Consider the following 18,578-nt stretch of genomic DNA (forward strand, 5'->3'; position numbering starts at 1 on the left):
GACAATAGTTCATTGCCAAACGAGAGTATTCAATGCATTTTAATAGTAAAGCCCAGCGTAAATGTTCCATTATGGCTTTACCTGCTCCTAATACAGTTTGCACATATATTTCTCGCATAAGAAAAGATATAGAAATAAACCGACGTTTGGCAGCAATTCTTATACTGCACATGGTGCTGAAAAGGCTTACTTTTCAGCCTTTCCTTTCCTTGAGATCTGTTTTCACCTTTGAAGCAAAGAGTAATGTAAGAAAAAGAACCTAGCAAGATCATTAATGATTTTAGTGATTATGTGATAACATAAACTGTTTAGACTAACGTTATTTGCTAGTATATAAGGTTTAGTCTAATGGATGCAAGATGATGAACTTGGAAAATCAAATCACCTCAGAGCATGGTCAAATGAACGTTGGTGGGAGATTTGGAATTCTAGTGGTAATTTGGTATATTTAACATTCAGAGACGTAGGTGGTGATTGGTTCTTTGGTCTAATCTAAACGTGAGTACAAGATATGTAAGACCATCTCCAGTTAGGTTAGCGCAGACCTTTTAACTTATGTTTGGTTGGTTGGTTAAGCTAAGCCTGCACTGAGATGATTGTGATTGGTTATCTGGATTGCCTTGAATACACTCCTCATCTTATTTTGGTAAGTGTACTAAATTTCACGTGTATAAAGCTGGTGACAACATCTAGAAGAAGTTAAATGAAAAAATTATAATTTGGCAAAATGTAGAAGAAGCAAATGGATCATCATGCTAAGGTAAAAGATCTGCACAGCACCAATCTTTGATGATAATAAGCATTTTTGTCAGGCTAAATTGCTCTCTTGCATTTTCGTAACCTGACTTAGTATATAATGCAGCCAACCAAATAATTCCAACCTGTATGTTTAGGTACCGATCAGAATCGTAGTCATATCTCTAACATGGTTCTTAAGGCGCTATGCCCACTCGTGGCGACCTACTCCCTTCACAACGCCTAGACGTATGAGGCGCACGGTGAGGTTAAGCTATAGACACATCCTATATATACTATGACATTAAAATTTAGTAGCATTAGTTTAATACATCAGTCCACAAGCTTAAAGTCTAGTGGACATGATTAATAAGTCCTAGTCCACAGTTTTGGAACACATTACAGAATATAAAACAAAAGGCAGTGCACAAGATAAAAGCAGCATGCATTAGTCTAAATCCCTCCTCTCTCATCTCTCAATTCTCAGTATCCATTATCAAAAAATAGCAGACAGAGCTACGAACTACTCGAGCAAGCAGTAGAGGCATAGAGCAGAGCAAGCACAAGCACTGTAAGAGTTGAGGAAACGATCAACAGAGCAGAGGAGGCGTGGCTGCACGGGTTCTTGCGGACAGGCGAAGATGCGCAGAGCCACACAGGTCCTCGCGGACAGGCAAATGCGCGAGGCTACATGACTGTCGTCACCTCGTCGAGGATCCATCCGGCACCGTGAGTTTTTCTTCTGCCTCTCTTCTCTCTATTTGCCTCTCTCGATTAAGCCTGGAATGAGCTTTCGCCACTGGATTAATTTTGCCCGTCGTTGATTTTCTGTCTGCCCTGCTCCCCATGTGTGGACGCGTAGGCCTGCCAGGCTGCGAGAATTGTTGATTGCAGCCTGGCTGGGGGTAGCACTCATTCCATCCTACCAAGTTGCATTCAAAAAGTTAAATTTAGGCATCCAAATATGATCCTAGCCGTTTAGGCGACAAACATTTATCTCTAATATTTTAGTTTTATAAAAACCTTTGCTAGTAATTTATTTATTTTTCGTGTCCGCTTTCGACCTCGGAATGCAAACAGGATCGCTTACGCAGTAACGCAGCCGTCTTCCGCAAGGGCCCACTTGCCAGCGAGCATTTTCCCCCGGCCCCGCAGTTCGATCTCGTCGTTCTTCGGAATCGGCACCCGCCGCCGTCCCGTCTCGCTCGCTCGTTCTCTCTTTCGTCTTCTCCGCGTCTCCGGCGAGGCTGCGCCGACATCACACCTTGTACTCACGCAAATTGAGGGGGAAGGAGATGGATCCAGAGCTTTTGGAGCTGCAGCGGCAGCTGGAGGCGGCGCAGAGCGCGCGGTCGAGCGTTCGACTGTCGGAGCGGAACGTGGTAGAGCTGGTGCAGAAGCTGCAGGAGCGCGGCATCATCGATTTCGACCTCCTCCACACCACCTCCGGGAAGGAGTACATCACATCCGTACGTCATCCGCCGCCCTCATCTGTCTCGTTGGAATCAGATTTACCTCAACCATTAGCCTCTAATTTTGGGGGGAGTAAATAACCTTGTCTGAGATTTGGGGGGGTTAACGATGTGAACCATGGCGCCAAGGGAGAATTTCTTTCCTCTCCACTTTCTCGGTTTATAGCCAAGTAGTTTCCGAAGTAGTGAAGCCCATGAGAACTTGTTCAGGTGGAATTGGTGTTTCCGACTGGGCATTGAGTAATATGGAGCAAACCTTCTAGCGTTCACCAGGAAGATTTATTCTCTGGCATATTTTGACTGGGGTAGCAGGCATAAGAGATTCCTATCAAGTAGCATATTTGGATGTCTCTAGCAGGTTAAGAGTCCTTGTTGAATATTAATCTTCTTCAGTTCAGTTCAAAGAACCCGCTCGATTGACAATTCATTGTTTTTAGCTGATGAATGAAAGGTCATATATTGTGTGGCAGGACCATTTGAAACATGAGATAAAGATGGAGCTCAAGAAGCAAGGCCGTGCATCCCTAGTTGACCTATCAGATACCCTGGGTGTAGATCTTTACCATGTCGAGAGGCAATCACAGAAGGTTGTCTCGGACGATCCCACTCTAATGTTGATAAATGGTGAGATCATGTCACAATCTTACTGGGACACTGTGACAGAAGAGATAAATGAAAAGCTGCAGGAGCGCAGCCAGATTGCCTTGGCTGAGATTGCTGCTCAGCTGCATATTGGATCAGAGCTTGTTATCAGTATCCTCGAGTCTCGGCTTGGAACTATTGTAAGCTTCTCATGGTTTTTCTTGTAGCTGTAGTTCATTTGTCGCTGTTCTGTAATTTGAATTTGATAATCTTGATACAATCTGCAATTTCAAGAATTATGAATTGGCTGCTTTAAATGGATCAGCTCTGAGAAGAACCATAACATGCTTTCAGGCAGTACTGTATGTGTTTAGTCTCTGCTATTTCTGGTGCTTCATTTCATGGGTCATTGGCATTTGTCTTCCCAAATCTGATGCTTAGCATCAGAATGTTTAGTCAATTCTCCCATGTTGTAAATTTGACTATAAGATAATTTAATCTCCCTGTTGCGATATGCCATTTTCCAATTTTACATGTATGCCAATTTTTTTTAAAAAAACTTTTACATATGTGTTGTACTATTATTATTGCCCTCTTTCCAGGTGAAAGGAAGGCTAGAAGGTGGACAGCTATATACTCCAGCTTACGTCTCACGAATTACTGCCATGGTCCGTGGTGCGGCAAGGGGTATAACAGTCCCAACAAACTTGCCATCTGTTTGGAACTCCTTACAGCAACAGCTTCAAGAGATGCATGGTGCTAGTGGAGTTTCTGTGGAAGGTTCATTCTTCCAGTCCATTTTCAATGGTTTGCTAAAAGAAGGTTCTGTACTGGGATCAATCCGCGCAGGAGGACAGTGGACACCAGCTGTAAGATCTGCAATTGTTTACTTGATATTCTTAATTCTTAAACTGTGTTTAACATTCTTGTTTTTCTCTTCTCTTTTAGGTTTTTGCCCATGCTCAAAAGGAGAGTGTTGATGCTTTTTTCTCACAGGTTGAGATATTTGTAACTTACATTTTACTTCCTACATTTCAGTATATGTTAGGTCAGAGTATTTTGAGCTAGAGGCACAACCAGACTATACAGAACAAAATGTGTATGGACCTAGACACGACCTAAACTAAGTGTGTATGGCATTTTTGCATTTACATGCACACTCACCCATGCATGCCCACCTGACACACAGGTGGTTTCTTGTTAGTACTACTCAAATCTCTATGTCTAGTATTTAACACAATCACCTTTATTTATATCACGTACTCTGCATTATTGTCATGTATCATCTCTCTTTGTATTGACTTGTTCGTTTTTTTGTACAGAACTCTTATATTGGGTATGACGTGCTTCAGAAACTTGCAATCCCTCAGCCTAAACAGTACCTGGAGGTACTTGAGTTTACATGCACTTTCTGTCCCAGACATCTTTATTTGCCTATACCGTTTAAGTGTTTATCTAATTATTTACTTTAGGCCCGATATCCAGATGGTATTGCACTGGATGCTGTTTTTGTTCATCCTTCTGTGGTTGATATGCTCGATACTGCTGTTGGTGATGCAATTGATAATGGACACTGGTATTGATAAGTTTCATATCTCAAAAGTTAATTGTGATTTTTAACTTCTATCTACTGCAAGCACCTAACTATGCACATACAAGAAAAAAATTAAGCGTCTCAGTTCTCTCCTATGCACATGGTGTTGAACTATTACAAAAATGCTTTGATATTTCATCATAGTAGAGGATCAAAGGATGTAAACTGATCAAATGATAACTAGCTACAGAAACAAATTATCTAGTAAATTTAGTTCACACTTTGCAGTAATTAACAAAGTTATGTTCATGGAAGCAGCTGGAAGTGTATCAACAATTTTGAGTAGCACAATTATATCTTCTGCAGCATTTTCCTATTTGAGTGCAATTACACTGTTTTGCTGCTATGCCAACTACTTTTGTGGTTTCAGGATTGATTCTCTTTCAGTTCTTCCCTCATATATTACTGGCCCTGATGCAACCAGAATTTTGTCCATCTGTCCATCCCTGCAGAAGGCTATCAAGGTGGGTGCCCTTAAGTAGTACTAGTTGTAGATTTCTCATGATGACCAAACATGTTTTTTTTTGCAGTCTTCTAAAGCAGTGGTATTTGGAGAATCATGCGTCTTCAGTAACGTGTTTATTAAGGTGAGTCCTCAAGGCTTCATGATCTTGCAATAACCTTTGTTGCAGTTGTTATGCTCTTTGTATTTTATGCCATTACAATTTCTGAATTAATGCAATGTCCCAACTTTTCTGAACAATATCAGGGTATTTTTGATCGACTTGAGAAAGATATGGACTCTTTTGGTATTGGACATACTGTTGGTCAAGGAAGGCCTGTGAATATGAATCTGGGTAGTGAGCACAAAACAGGATCTGGTCAGTACTCGGACACAAAAGATCTTGGTGATAATGATGCTAGCAGTACTGGTGTTTCATCAGACAGAGGGTCAAAGAAGAAAAGGGGGAAAGGGACAGGGTCTGCCAAAGGTGGTTCACTTGAAAAGGATGACGACAACGAAGAAAGTATTCCTGTTAAGGGAAAGAAAGCTCATAGGAAAAACAAGGATGCTGGTTCGTCAGGCGATGTAAAACACGGTGGTAAAAAAGCTTCAGAGAAAATGAAAGAGAGTACAAATGTCTTTCCTGATGAATTGATAGAGCAGAAGGTTTTGGCTGTTGCTCCAGAATTAGAGGAGCTGGGAGGTCAGGAATTAGATCAATATTTAGATGATAGTTTCTGTTGACTTGAAGTGATTCTAAAAGATTTTCTAATTGTTTAAATGAATATTAGGCTCTGATGACTCAAATGTCCCCCTTAAATTGTTGTCTTCTCACCTGAGGCCAATGCTTGTTGACTCATGGATGAAGAAACGGAACACTATGCTGTCAGGAAATGCTGAAAGGAGGCGGCGCTTGCTTGATAATCTGCAGAAGCAGATAGATGAGGTAATCAGCTCACTTATCCCATTGGTTTCATTTTGTACTGTCCCTGCTTCTTTATTTTCCTAGGTATCTGTCTTGGAATTGTTGATCTTATTCAATATATGCATTGCTTCACGATTTTATGTCATTGCTGCTCTATTCTAATTTATAAATTGCTTTTCTGCACCCTTTTATGTCATGTGACCATTTCAATGATATTGTCATATATTCTTTATCTGCTGTTTTTTAGTGTAATTCTTTGTCTTCTGTGATCAGGCTGTCCTGGATATGCAACTCTATGAAAAAGCTTTGGATGTATTTGAGGATGATCCAGCTACTTCCGTAAGCTACCATAGGCATCATTCTCACAAGATTGCTTGCTTCTCAATTAGTTATGAGCATTTTACTTATGGTCCTTTTGATCTTTTTTCCCTGGTTGCAGGGTATCCTACACAAGCATCTGCTAAAAAGTATGGGCACTCCAATAGTTGACAAAGTTTTGCTTACATTGGTAAGCTTTATACTCCTGCTCATGCACACATATTTTTTCAGCAAGATTGTAATTTACGAATAGTTTTGTTGCCATATTATGGTTTTGTGTCCACAGTTTATGCTGCTCTACCTGTTTTACTCTGCCTTTTGTGGTGTTTCATTGTTTGATGAACGAGAGAAATGTAACTATTTTTTAGCTTCTTTAGTTCCCTGACCATTGCATATACTTTGCACTGAACTACCAATAGGATAAGGACAGAAAATTGAAGAATGGAATGGAGGTTGAGGATAGTGAAGACGAGCACATTCAATTAAGCACTGCTGACCGAACCTCTCTGGTATAGTTAACCTATTTAAGTTCTGCCATGTATCATGTAGCGATTCCTGCATCAGTCCTGAATGAAAACTTCATTTGGTCTGTCATGTAGTGATTCCTGCATCAGTCCTGAATGAAAACTTCATTTGATCTAACTTTTATGGACTTACTCTCTGTTGTAAATGCAAAATAATTCATCAGGTAAAGGATCTTCCTGGTGCGCTATCATTGAAGGCTCAAGCTTTAATTGAAGCACTGGAGGGAAAGGTTTAACTTTGATTATTGAATACAATTTTGCATATTTCTTGAAGTCCTGAATTTCGTATTTCTTTTACATCTTCTGTAATGTGTAACAGCTAAAAAATTCTAGTAATGTGTTAGCAGTTGCGTGGTAGCACCTATCAGTTGTGGTATGGATAGGATTTGGACAATTAACATGAGAAAAAAATTCTTGAAGCAATGAAGCTATTTCTTAAGAAATTCTTCAGTAAAGCTTCTGCATTGTTAAGATGTTCATTTGTGGTAGATCCTGGAGGCCAAACAGGATCTTGGCCCTCTGCTTGAGCTAAAAGTTTCTTAAGAACAATACTAGCCTACTAGGTTTTTCCTTCTATGTGCTAACTGGATACTAGGTTTGTGTCAGTTCACCCCTCCCATTAACTATAAGCTCCACCACTGGATATGGTTCTGCGCCATACTTTCAAGATGCCATATGCCAATGTCGTACAATACGCTAGTGAATCCTTAGTTGCTTGTATTGTGCCTATATCCTTTAAAATGTCCTGACATTATACCAGTGAGGTAGAATGAATATGAAAAAAGTATCCAGAAAAATATCCATACACAAAGATAAGTGTTTAAATTTGTTCTTGTCTAATTCAAAACATGATTTTAGATTTTATGAGATCATACTTATGAGAAGTTTAGCATACCTAACAACTAAAATGTCATATATGGTTACTTCACCAAATATACACATTTTCAAGCATGTAATTGTAGTTCTATCGTTTCACACTGATAGCAAATTGCCATGTTTGATGTATAAAAGAAGCTGCTTAAAATATGAGCTGGAATTTATGTTCCTTTCTAACCAAATGAATAATTCGTGGCAGAGATTCAATTCATTTATGGATGCCTTAAGAGATATACTGGAGGAAAGGTAATGTTTAATGTTTGCAACTGTAACCCACATTTTTTCTTAATTATCAAAGGGTTTTTTTTTGGAAGCAGTGGCTTGACATTTAAGAAGCTTGATAAAAGATTAGAGAGGACAATGCTGCATTCTTATCGCAAGGTATGTTCTTTGGCTTTCTCGACTCCACAACAGGTTTCAGAGAACTGCCATGAACCAGTTGATTCTTTGTAATCAATCCAAGACCAGGTTTCTAAATTTTGGCATATCATGTCCTAAACCACATCCATCTCATTTGATCTGCAAATTCATGAGGAATGTGTACATTATTACTCGGAATTTGGTATTTGCCTGACATGTTGATTATTTTTATTTCCAAATTTCAATATCTAATTATTTGACACCTTAACTGGTATATGCAATGAAGGACTTGACAGCACAAGTTTCTTCAGAGAATGATCCTGTTTCCTTTCTTCCAAAAGTCGTTGCTTTACTTTTTCTGCAGGTTTGTTTCATCATGTCTGTTCTTCTTTTTATTTCTTGAATCCTCATTCTATATTCTTATATTGATCCGAGTTGCATCCTATTTTAATATTTGTAGGCATATAATAAGGCTCTTCAGGCACCAGGAAGGGCTGTCGGTGCTATTATTGCACTGCTGAAGGTAACTACTCTGACTTCCATTGTTTTTTAGATACTCTTCATGCAGTTCTGGTAGAATATGATCCTTTTTAGCAATAGTAATTACAGATGGTAGATTCATGATGTAATGGCTCGACACATTGGTCTGCATATTTGTCATTTGGCTTCCTAGAATTTTGTCCCACGTCTTATAATGATAAACTTCTTTCTTAATTTTGTACTCATCTAGCTTTGTTTACTCATGAACAAATGAGGTAAAAAATTTCCTCATTGGTAGAAGTCGCTAGACAACTATTGGTTACTTCCTGTGTTTACACGAGAGCATATGGAGGAAGGGTCAGTTCCCACAGTAGACAAGTTCATAAGACTGCAGGGCACATGTATTTCTGCTCATAGTTCATAAATGAGGATCAAATTTTAGGACTCAGCGAACATGCATTCCCTCTCTGTTTGCCAGGAATTAACTGTTTTCAAAAATTCTTCTAGCTGGTCTTTTGTAGTTCAATTTTTGTTTGTATTTTTTAAACTTTGGAATCGTCATCAATGTCCACAATCTATTGAATAGCACTACAAATACTTTAATTACCTGTGGCATGTTAGGTTCTTGTTTGTAGTGTTCAGTTTGTTAAGCTTTGAAACATTTTATAGAATCTGGATATTTGAACTTCTTATGTGGTGCTGTATTTCTCATGTTCAGATTAAATTTTGATGAAAACAATAATCTGTTTATGTGATTGTACCACTCTTCACCATTCTGCAGGATAAGCTGCCGGCTTCAACCTACAAGGTATTGGCTGATTATCACAGCACTACAGTGAAACTTCTAGCACTACAAGCTGCTGCTACTGATGATGTAAGTCCACTTAAACAACTGCAAACTTGTATCTAGTTATTCCTGTTTCTGAATTGGAGGAAAAATATTGACCATGCGCATGTACACGAGTGGCCCCCTAGCAGGTTATGGAGGTGGATCCATATATATGGACTGACTGCCAACTGTTCATTATTCTGCAAGTTTATTCATGCATGAGCATGATGTTTGAACAGTTTAACGATCTTCTAGGACGGGAACAAAGTAAAATCATGAACTTGTACCGTGTCTTTGCCCTGCAGGAAGAAGATTGCGCATCGGACCGAATGCGAGAGAAGAAGGAAGATCTAGAAGAAAGGCTGATGCCAGAACTGAAATCCCTGGTCCTTGGCACAACTAAAGAGTGACCAGCTATGTCGCGTGTATGCTGGGTGCTGTGTACGTACATACACAGAACAACCCTCAACTTAGAATCTTTCTTTGCGCTCAGCTCTTGCAATCGCCCCCCACCCCCCACCCAACCAAACAAAAAAAAAAGGAAAAGGAAACTGACTCGCTGATTGTAAGAATCCTGATTTATACTACCGTTTACATTCCTGGACTCCAGGGGTTCTATAGTGACAACAGAATTATGCTATCATGTAATGCAGAATATAGTGGATGTTCATATCAAAAAATTTAGTGGCATAAGAGATGACTTGTTTACTACTGAATCCAGATGAGTTCGGGACTAATCCGAGAAAACCATTTCGTCCATGCCCGCACATCTGAGCCTTACGGTCGAGATTTTTTTTCAGGCTCTTTAGTCGGGATCCTTTGGATTCCTGCTCACGGCTTATGTTATGGGCACATAAAAAGCTTTTCTCCAGATCAGCTTTGGTACTGCTGTGTTGAAAGTCTGAAACAGAAACACGGCAGATACAGTTGTTGAAGAAAAGGCACGCATTCGCAAAGAGTGCTACATGAAGGCATAGTTTTTCCCCAAAAAAGGCAAAGGCATAACTTCTGGAAACTGTAGCTATTGATTGTTGATGGTTTTATTTTATCATCGACATGGATTCATATCTGTTATTTTCCGAATCGTTAACATCAGGGGCGATTCCTTGGCCCTGCAAATGACAAAACACTGAAACACCGCCTGGAACTTCAGTCAACTGATGCAGTTGTTGAAGTGCAGGCTGGTGGATGCATAACTGTACTGCACTGTACAAATTCAGGTTATATGGTTCCCGGCGAAGAAATAATTAGATCAAGAACTTCGTATAAGGCAGCGGGCACGGTGCACCCTTGGGTAAATCCTGATGCTGCTGTGATAAAAAAAAAAAATCCTGACGCTGCCTTGCGAGATTTCCATATTTTCGTTCATGAATGGCAAGCACCTGCTAATTTGAACGAGCGAAGCTCTCCTCCAGCGCCGCTGGCCGCGGCAGAGGGGCGGCGCCGAACCCATGGCCGGCCGCAAAACCCCCACGCAGCTCGCCTGTTTGGCCGTCGTACAGAGGCTCCCGCGGCATCCCTCCGGCCGCCGGCGGGCGGCCTCTAGAATCCACTCGGCCACACCAGCACTGAAGCATACCGTAGCATCGGCGGCGTTGCAGCGCTTCCTTGCCGGCGTTCCAGAACAGGGGCCGGCCGATCGGATGACATGAGGGGCCGAGGTGAGGAGGAGGCTATCCGACTCCAAAGACTCCAACCTCTGCGGCTTCAGGACGGAATGGCTGACACAACCTCCGTAGATCGGCTGTGAATGAGCACGCTCAGAACATCCGAACCCGCACGCACAGCGTGCCACCACGGCACCGCCGCCGCCTGCCCGGGTGCCTCCGTCGGACTCAACATACACTGTCCCGGCCCTCTCGCGGAGCTCGCCGCCCATCACGACGGCACCGCTCGCCGGGTGTCCCGTAGGACCTACCGGAGGCCTCCAGCAGGGCGAACGAGGCGGTTCCACGCATGGAGCGGCCGGAACGCGGCGGCGTTCCGGTGCGGTGGCGACCCCGGGGGGTGGTCGGGAAATGAAACACCGTCCAGCCCGGACGGTAGTTGAAATACCGTCCACCCCCTGGGTGGTTCCCAGCCGTTGGATCGCACTTGTACGGCCTATATTAGCTTCCATCGTAATTAGAAGGGCCTCCGCTTCCCCTTCCTGGTGCCACCGCACCGTGTGAGCTTTCCGTCCCGTGCGGCCGTGCCGTCTCCCCAGCAAGCGGAAGCTTCTAGAACGTTCGCGGCGGGCCGGCGGCAGGCGCGAGATGGTGGTGCTGCACGTGAAGTCGCCGGACGCGGAAGAGGAAACGGAGTTCCTGTACGAGTGCGCCGCCTCCACGGCCGTCGCCGACGTGGCAGCCGCGCTCGGCGCGCTCGCCGGCCTCCAGACTCGCCTCCTCTCCCTCTGCCGTCGCCTCCGAGGTGAGATACTCGCGAAGACCGCGTCCTCGCTGTGGGCACGCGGATCGAATCGTACTGACGCGGCATTGCTAGTCCTGCGGTCTGCAGCGAGGTATGCGGATGCCGGTGCGGCTGCGGTGGGCGAGCTCGAGAGGGCGCTAGACGAGGCCGAGGCGTACGCCTCCAAGGTCAGCATTCCCCACGCAGTTTTCTCCCACACACACGCGAAATTTATGCTTACTTTGATTCGGGGTCACTTGAATTATTAGATGCGAATTGCCCTTGATTTTTCAAACTGTTTGGGAGAAACTGATGAAAGTATTGTAGCTTGTGGGTTTGGGAGTTCAAGTATGAGTTAGGTTGTTCGAGGATTTGAGCACTGAACTCCATATAGCCAATGCCTCCCAGTTCAGTATGAGCGCAGGCGTACACTGCTCACCAGTTCAGACGCTCGCAAAATGAAATGTGTGCTAATTTTACTGGTGGAGTGCCATGTAAATGCATTCCCTGGTTCAGTGCTGCTATGCTTGAGGCCAATTCCATTTTTCTGTACTTGCAAAAATTGAAAAATAACTGACATGTTCGTTTCAGGAGCTGAGTCCTATTCAGCATTCCTTTTGAAAAAGAAAGTTCTATCCAGTATTTCGTTAGATAACTGTTCTGTCTCTCTAAAAGTGCAGAGGCATTCTGTTCATCGTTGGTTAAACAATGCCCTGTGCAAGTAATTTGTAAAATTGTAACTTGTACACAGGATATGTCAGTCTAATCGAACACATGCACACAGGTGGAGATGAACTTTCAAAGCCTGCTTACTGCACGAGATTTTGACAGGTCTCTGAATTTTCTTACAGGAGCAAGTGCAGCACAACAGATTCCTGTCCCCTCGTGCTCTAAGGGAACATATCAAGAACATTGAGAAGAAATGTGCTACTGCTCTTCAAGAACCTCCAGAGGCATTGGATCTGCAAAAATCATCATCAGGTATCACATGTGTTTAGATACCATAGATGTAATTTTCAGGAGATAAAAAGAGAAGATTCACATTGAATAGTCCAGCATAGAAGATTAATTTGTCAATTCGTAGGTTGTTCTTTCCTTTTCTAGTTTTGTTGTACCTGTATTTGAACCCTTCATGAAGTGCATAAACCTTGATATAGTTCCAGCCTCGAAATTGAAAAAAAGAATTTTTGATGAGTAATATTACATCAATTGGCCTCTGCTTAAAATGAATTCTATCTTCTATATGATTCTCAGACAACAAGCATGAGAGGATACAGCTTTGGTGGGCTGGAAAAGAGCTAGCCATGGACCACAAGCTATGCGACTATATTGGTATTAATGATAAATCAAAGGTAACATTGCATCCGCAGTGCAAGAATGATTGCTTCACTTAGTTACTGTCTTTTACATCTTTGTAATCTATGCAGATTGTTGTCAAGCTAACGCGAGCCCATGATGACCATTGATTGTGCTTCTGCCCCTTCAATGCAATCACAGTGTTGGTTACCTCTTGGATATTATATGGAAGCTGTCCATGTAAGATAATATTTTATTTTTATGAGCACCCATCATCTTCATCTGTATAAATACTCGACAGCTTAATGCAGTTGCTTGTACGATTTACCGTCACATAGTTTGTTTCCTTGTGGGTGCTATGTGCCAGTTATACCCTTCTAAGATGTTTTAAAACCTACATGAAAGCTTCATGTTCATCTGCAGTGCTGCCAAGTGTACAAACTGACAACAAAGACCATAATACTAGTGTAGTTGCTTATGATGACTTCATCTGCACGACTTGATGTTTCCTAATGCAAATATACAGAAGTTGTTAAATAGGAAAATGGTTCGTGCATTGCTCTTTGAATTGTTATACTTTGGGGATGAGATGTTTACTGATTGACGGAATACTGTGTGTTAGAGCCCAAATTACTCAGGCTTGCCTCCTTGCACAAACTTAGAGGTGCATACTAATGGCTAGGTACAATCATTTGAATCACTTTGAAGCTGTTATTTCCTTTGGATGGAGATGATGTTGAATTTGACAGCACAGCAGGAATGGAACTCAGATTACTTTAGCGGACAAAGTGTCATCATGTTCCACGAGATGAGAACAATTAGTCCAGAACTTACTGGAGCTGGAGGAATACAAATTTGTAGTATATAAAATCAGAAGAGGAAACCACCTAGGGCATAACCAGTGTCCGCACTTAAGCTCAGATTATAGATCTGAATCTAGTAACTATTTAATAGGAAATTAGGAGGGGACATTGTTAAACGGAATGGCCTCCCATTCACATTATAACCGGATAGGCTGTAGATTGGATTCAGTGAAAGCTTGACTTCAGATTTTGTTTTCTGTATGGAGAACTGAGCCTCAGAATATGTTACCAGTGACAGATTGTTAGTTGTATTTGTAAGTTTCTAACTGTGAAGGAGACACTGGAAGATCATTCAATCTCTTATATATTATATATCCATCAGATTAGCCAATAAAATAACACATTTTTTGCCACATAATGCCCCCTGCTATTTCCCTTCAAAGAAAGTAGCCTACCTATTCCGTGATATAGTTTCTTTATTCATGATGATGTTCTATGTGATTCTGTTTTTTTCACAAACTAGAGTCTAGAGAGTCGTGCTGAGAAAAGTAGTCCAGTGTGTGTAGCCTTGCAGCCTACATACGGGGCCCTTCTGTGTTTGATCTGGCTCAACTTTGTATGTTGTATTTAGTTCTCTACCGAGGCTTGCTTGTCCTGTTATGCATGTCTGTGATTTACCATGAACAAACACTCGCTGCAGAGCGGAAAGTGTGCTAACCTCATTTGGGCATACTATGTCGGTACATGACTTTACCCCACTAGAGTCAGAGGTTGCAGACATATACAACTCATTCTTTACCTGTGTCTCTCTTTAAACACTAGACAAAATTTAAGTCAATTATATATTTGCGAAGAAAAATCCTTGATCATGGCAACAGTCAAGATTTTGCTTCATGGATCTCAGTTTATTTCTGGATGGTTATTTTAGAAGGAAAAATCTTTCTCGATGGCCAGCTTTGAGCAGAGTGTTTTGAGTTCCTGCAACAGACCATCCAGCTTAACACTGTGAAAACCTGCACGTGACATGTGGTCGGGTCGGCAGCTGAAAGGAATTCTTGGTGCTTTGGTTGAAGAACCGGCAAATGTTCTCCGAGGGAACTAACACTGTTCATGGTGTCATCGCGAGTTCAGGAACCGGCCAAGCAGTGGTTTTGGCATGTCTCACCAAGGATAAACCCTGTCCCAATTACTTTAAACTAACCTACTGTTGAGTTTTGGAGCCACCTCCTAACAAAATTTTATCAATATTCTTATGTCTGGCAGCTTGGATCCAGGAATCAAACAAACGATGAAGTTGGTGCCTCCTGCCTGCAAACTACAGGTACAAATCCTTTTTGTCAGATTTCTTGTCTTTGAACGGTGGAAGAAAAATGCAATTGTACTTGGTATTTTTTTCCTCTATTAATAGTTTGCTTATGTGGCAATGTGGCATGAAGCATTGATGCATATCCTGCTGCCATGCTGTCGTATTTCTGCAAACAAATAAAATACAGTACAGTACCATACCTTGGTCGATTTTTAATCAGTGAAACCTGTCTGATACTGTATGCATTTTTTATACTTCCATCTTTGACCTGCCAGTCAAACCATCTTCTGCTCTTTTCTGGCGTCTGCCGCTGCAATGCTCCCAGATGGTAGCGGAAAATCCAATGCTCTTCTGCTCCATCTGCCGACTTCTTGGTCCTTGTCTTGCAAAAAACTTTGTTGTTTTTTTTTAACAATGGTTAATTGTAATTCGTGGCCAACTTTGATGTCTAACTACAGATTCGCCCTGTTTTTCAGCTTTGTATGATTACCCTTGTTTTCGTTAGGAATCAAAATAAATGTACTATGCTGTCCATCCTTCGAACAATTGGGTGGCCCTTTGTCGGCTTGGCCCATTTCTGAATTTGCTCTGCATTCGGTCTGAGGTTTTTTATGTTCCATGTTCTTGTCCAGAAGACGACAGTCATGCTCCATGATGATGACCTAGTTATTCGCTAAGGACGCACACGAACCAAAGTGTTGCTGCCAGTACAACAGGCTTTTGTCCCTTTTTCCAGTTTGTTGTGATTGCAAATCTCTCTCATTCACCTTTCTTCTCCCTCATCCTGAACACCAGAAGCAGAAAGGTGAAGCCTTTTCTCAGTGGCTGGACACTTTAACAGGGCCAGCTTGCTTGCCTTTTCCTCACCTCCTCTGAGAAGATTCTTTGGTTTGTTACGTTGTTGCAGGCAGATGGTTTGCTCCATTCCGTCCATCCATCTGGTGCTACTGTTGCTCAAGCCTGTGGGCTGTTGCTGTGGCTTTTTTAACAGCTGCCACAACCACAAGGAAGGATGGATGGTGAAGGAATCTCTGTTCGTTTGTATTGTGCTCTGCTCGCTGACCCTCTCTGTGGCTCTTATCTGTGCGTGCTCATGATCTGGGGGCCTCTTGTGCTTGTTGGATTGCATGACCCATCCCAATCAGATCCGAAGACAAGCCATGGTGGGGGGAGGAGAGCTGAGAACTGGCGATCATTCAGCTCAAAGGTGCTCGCCTTTTCAGTGCCCAACGCAACTCGGCTTGCAGCTGTTCCAGGCACACCCCACAAATACAAAAAGGTGCACCTCCAAACTCACAGGCAGTGGTAAATCTAACAAGAGCACATACATTCAAATGGTTTGCCTTCTTTCAGAATGAAAAAGAAAAAACATTCTAAGTGCCAGAATGGCATTCCTATTCTATTCCGGATTTCTTCCAAAAAATATATTCCGGATTTGCCTATCACTGATGTGCTTTTGCTGATCTGGTTGCGGACGCATCATTTGGATGATCTGATGGGACCGTAATCTTGTCCGGCAGAGTTCCTGGAAAGCATCATGTTGGCAAAAGCCCAAGCATCCGCAAACGATTTCATGGACTGTCCAAAGCTTTGTTTCGAAGCCAAGGGAACGGGGAGATCATCTCAGAGGTGCGCCGTAGCGTGGAAGAAGATGGCATGGTTGGTAGTGCTACGTGCAGAGAGCTCTGCTTTTGCTTAATAAGGAGTTAGGCTTGGAGTTGGAGACCTGGAGTGGTCTACGCTCCAGACTCCAGAGGTAGGTGGAAGCTCTGGATCCCATTCACTACAACAATCAGACTGATTTGTACACAGAAGTATGGTATGGTCAAGCGGCGTACTTGGGGGTGGAATCAAATCTGCCACCAAGTCAGTGCCACCCTTGCACCATTTACTCACACACTGTGCCCTACCCTACCTCCCAAACAATGGAGTGAGAGCACGAGCAGCAGCAGAAGCTTTGAGATAGATTAGAGATGGAGAAGAACGGAGCAGGGAGAAGAAAAAGGAAACGAACCACCAAGATCCACAGATCAAATGAGGAAATTCTTTGCTCCAAGAAGATCACAAAGAATTTGACAGGGAAAAGAATCACGGTACATTGCGTCATCAACAGCAATCCACAGCACATTGCTCATCTTCACAAGCAAAAGAAACAAAAGAATGTTGCTTTGATCCATGGCACCGATGCCAACCCCATCGGCATCAGCCCCTGCACATCTCCTGCCTCTCATGCGCAACCTCACCGGCGGCCACGGAGGAGGCCCTGGGAGTATTCGTCACCGAGTAGAACATGACGTCGCTCACGCTCCTCCGAGCCGAGACCACCATCCCCGGCTGCAGCAGCTGGGACCGCTTGCAGTGCGCGATGGCGCCCTGGATGGCGCCTTCCTCCGACCCGGCGCTGCTGCTCCGTTTCAGCACCGGCGTCGCTGCCGCCGCCGGTGGCGGCCGGAAGAAGAATCCGTTCGCGTTGCCGCAGGACGGCGTCGATGAAGATGACGAGGACGACGAGGAGCACAGTGGCGAGGTCCCCGGCGCCTTGGTCGCCACCAGACGCACCCGCCGTATGATGCCGGAGAAGGACTTGCGGTGGTGGCACACCTCCTCCTGATCCAGGACACTGCCCCTCGCGCTGACGCTGCCGATGCCATTGCCATTGGCAGTGCCGTCGACGACGATGTCGCTCGGCGTCGGCCTGGCCAGGAAGAAGGACCTGATGTACTCCTTCGACGCCCACCGCTTCACCACCTTGAGCTTCTTGGCCCAAGACGGCCTCTTGGCAGCGCACGCCTTGCCGGCCGCGGCGGCGTCTCCCCCGTCCGCCGCCGCATCCGACTCCGCTTCCCTCTTATCGACCCCTTGCAGCGCCTGCACCGGCTGCTGCTCCTGGAGCAGCCGCTGCACGAGCTGCAGCCGCGGCGGCAGGTGGAGCGGCAGCAGGTTGCCCTTGTAGAACAGCTCGTCCGCCGGGGACGCGAACGCCGGCTCCCTGTGCTTGGCGCCGCCGGCTGCGGTGCTCTGGAACTCGAAGCGTGGCGAGGAGGGCGGCATCGGCGTGGCGGCCGGGGTGAGGTCCATGTCGATGTAGTCGTCCTGGATCACCATTGTGGGCGGCCTCGCCATTGCAGCAGGAACGGCAGTGCCAGCTTTGGAGCTTGGAGTTTGGGAGGGAGGAGAGAGGGATTTGGAATTTTAGAGGGATGAAGAAGACAGTGTGGTAGATGTCTTCAGAGAGATGGGAGATGGTTTATAGGGTTTTGGGCTGCTGTGTGCTTGTGCAGTGTGTGTGACGGTTTGTGTTGTTGGGCAGGGGAATGGAGATATGGAAACAAGCAAGTGCAAATGCAGGGAGGTTATAGTTATACGGTGATCTGGCAAGAGAGGAGTGTGTGGTGGGCTCTGTTCTGTCTCTCTTGCAAGTTATACTGAAACAGAAGTGGCTGTGATGATGATGAATCAGTCGGTCAGGATCATGTTGCTTTTGCCTGGCTCATTTTGGGCTGGCATTTGCATTAGTATTGGGTTTTGGTTTGGCAAATTGGCCCCTCATCTTTTCTCCTTTGATGGACTGTGTTGCTGTTAGGAGGCAAAAGCGTGACACGAGACCAGCTGCCTCTTATTATGAGTTCTTTATACCCATCT

The 18,578-nt window shown here is 43.8% G+C and overlaps 3 protein-coding genes across 12 annotated transcripts; 2 read left to right on the forward strand and 1 right to left on the reverse strand.

The window, feature by feature from the left end:
• The first annotated feature begins 1,869 nt into the window (after positions 1-1,869).
• On the forward strand, positions 1,870-9,856 carry LOC112885766 (E3 UFM1-protein ligase 1 homolog). 3 transcript variants are annotated; one of them, XM_025951405.1, is made up of 21 exons: positions 2,071-2,204; positions 2,418-2,565; positions 2,678-2,989; positions 3,392-3,658; positions 3,738-3,785; positions 4,112-4,177; positions 4,262-4,365; positions 4,754-4,847; positions 4,914-4,970; positions 5,093-5,531; positions 5,620-5,774; positions 6,027-6,092; positions 6,193-6,261; positions 6,491-6,580; positions 6,760-6,825; positions 7,671-7,717; positions 7,789-7,852; positions 8,118-8,195; positions 8,292-8,354; positions 9,093-9,185; positions 9,446-9,856. In XM_025951405.1, exons 3-21 carry the CDS (start codon positions 2,702-2,704, stop codon positions 9,548-9,550), a joined length of 2,259 nt encoding a protein of 752 aa, XP_025807190.1. In that variant the 5' UTR covers positions 2,071-2,204; positions 2,418-2,565; positions 2,678-2,701; the 3' UTR covers positions 9,551-9,856. The 3 variants fall into 3 exon arrangements, with proteins under 3 accessions (XP_025807188.1, XP_025807189.1, XP_025807190.1); XM_025951403.1 differs by lacking the exon at positions 2,418-2,565 and having other exon boundaries at positions 1,870-2,204; XM_025951404.1 differs by lacking the exons at positions 2,418-2,565; positions 8,118-8,195 and having other exon boundaries at positions 1,870-2,204.
• A 1,432-nt stretch (positions 9,857-11,288) lies between these two features.
• Positions 11,289-17,081, forward strand: LOC112887694 (cilia- and flagella-associated protein 298-like). Of its 8 annotated transcripts, XM_025953943.1 has the most exons (9): positions 11,289-11,552; positions 11,625-11,719; positions 12,383-12,512; positions 12,786-12,883; positions 12,959-13,067; positions 14,559-14,951; positions 15,569-15,741; positions 15,844-16,215; positions 16,457-17,081. In XM_025953943.1, exons 1-5 carry the CDS (start codon positions 11,396-11,398, stop codon positions 12,995-12,997), a joined length of 519 nt encoding a protein of 172 aa, XP_025809728.1. In that variant the 5' UTR covers positions 11,289-11,395; the 3' UTR covers positions 12,998-13,067; positions 14,559-14,951; positions 15,569-15,741; positions 15,844-16,215; positions 16,457-17,081. The 8 variants fall into 8 exon arrangements, with proteins under 8 accessions (XP_025809728.1, XP_025809724.1, XP_025809727.1 ...); XM_025953939.1 differs by having other exon boundaries at positions 15,844-17,081; XM_025953942.1 differs by having other exon boundaries at positions 15,572-15,741; positions 15,844-17,081.
• Positions 17,082-17,107: 26 nt separating this feature from the next.
• Positions 17,108-18,091, reverse strand: LOC112887693 (probable membrane-associated kinase regulator 3). Its single transcript, XM_025953937.1, has one exon. The coding sequence runs from the start codon at positions 18,057-18,059 to the stop codon at positions 17,139-17,141; it is 921 nt and encodes a 306-aa protein (XP_025809722.1). The 5' UTR covers positions 18,060-18,091; the 3' UTR covers positions 17,108-17,138.
• Between the last annotated feature and the right edge of the window lie 487 nt (positions 18,092-18,578).

This window comes from Panicum hallii, chromosome 3 (assembly GCF_002211085.1).
Source record: "Panicum hallii strain FIL2 chromosome 3, PHallii_v3.1, whole genome shotgun sequence".
NCBI lineage: Eukaryota > Viridiplantae > Streptophyta > Magnoliopsida > Poales > Poaceae > Panicum > Panicum hallii.

Excerpts from the sequence above, each read along its gene's own strand:
- LOC112885766 (XM_025951403.1), top strand. The coding sequence starts at position 2,031 with ATGGATCCAGAGCTTTTGGAGCTGCAGCGGCAGCTGGAGGCGGCGCAG. Across the intron at positions 6,093-6,192 it reads AGGATGATCCAGCTACTTCC|GGTATCCTACACAAGCATCT; the intron begins GTAAGCTACCAT and ends CCCTGGTTGCAG. Across the intron at positions 6,262-6,490 it reads ACAAAGTTTTGCTTACATTG|GATAAGGACAGAAAATTGAA; the intron begins GTAAGCTTTATA and ends AACTACCAATAG.
- LOC112887694 (XM_025953939.1), top strand. The coding sequence starts at position 11,396 with ATGGTGGTGCTGCACGTGAAGTCGCCGGACGCGGAAGAGGAAACGGAG. Across the intron at positions 11,553-11,624 it reads CCTCTGCCGTCGCCTCCGAG|TCCTGCGGTCTGCAGCGAGG; the intron begins GTGAGATACTCG and ends CGGCATTGCTAG. Across the intron at positions 12,513-12,785 it reads TCTGCAAAAATCATCATCAG|ACAACAAGCATGAGAGGATA; the intron begins GTATCACATGTG and ends TATGATTCTCAG.
- LOC112887693 (XM_025953937.1), bottom strand. The coding sequence starts at position 18,059 with ATGGCGAGGCCGCCCACAATGGTGATCCAGGACGACTACATCGACATG.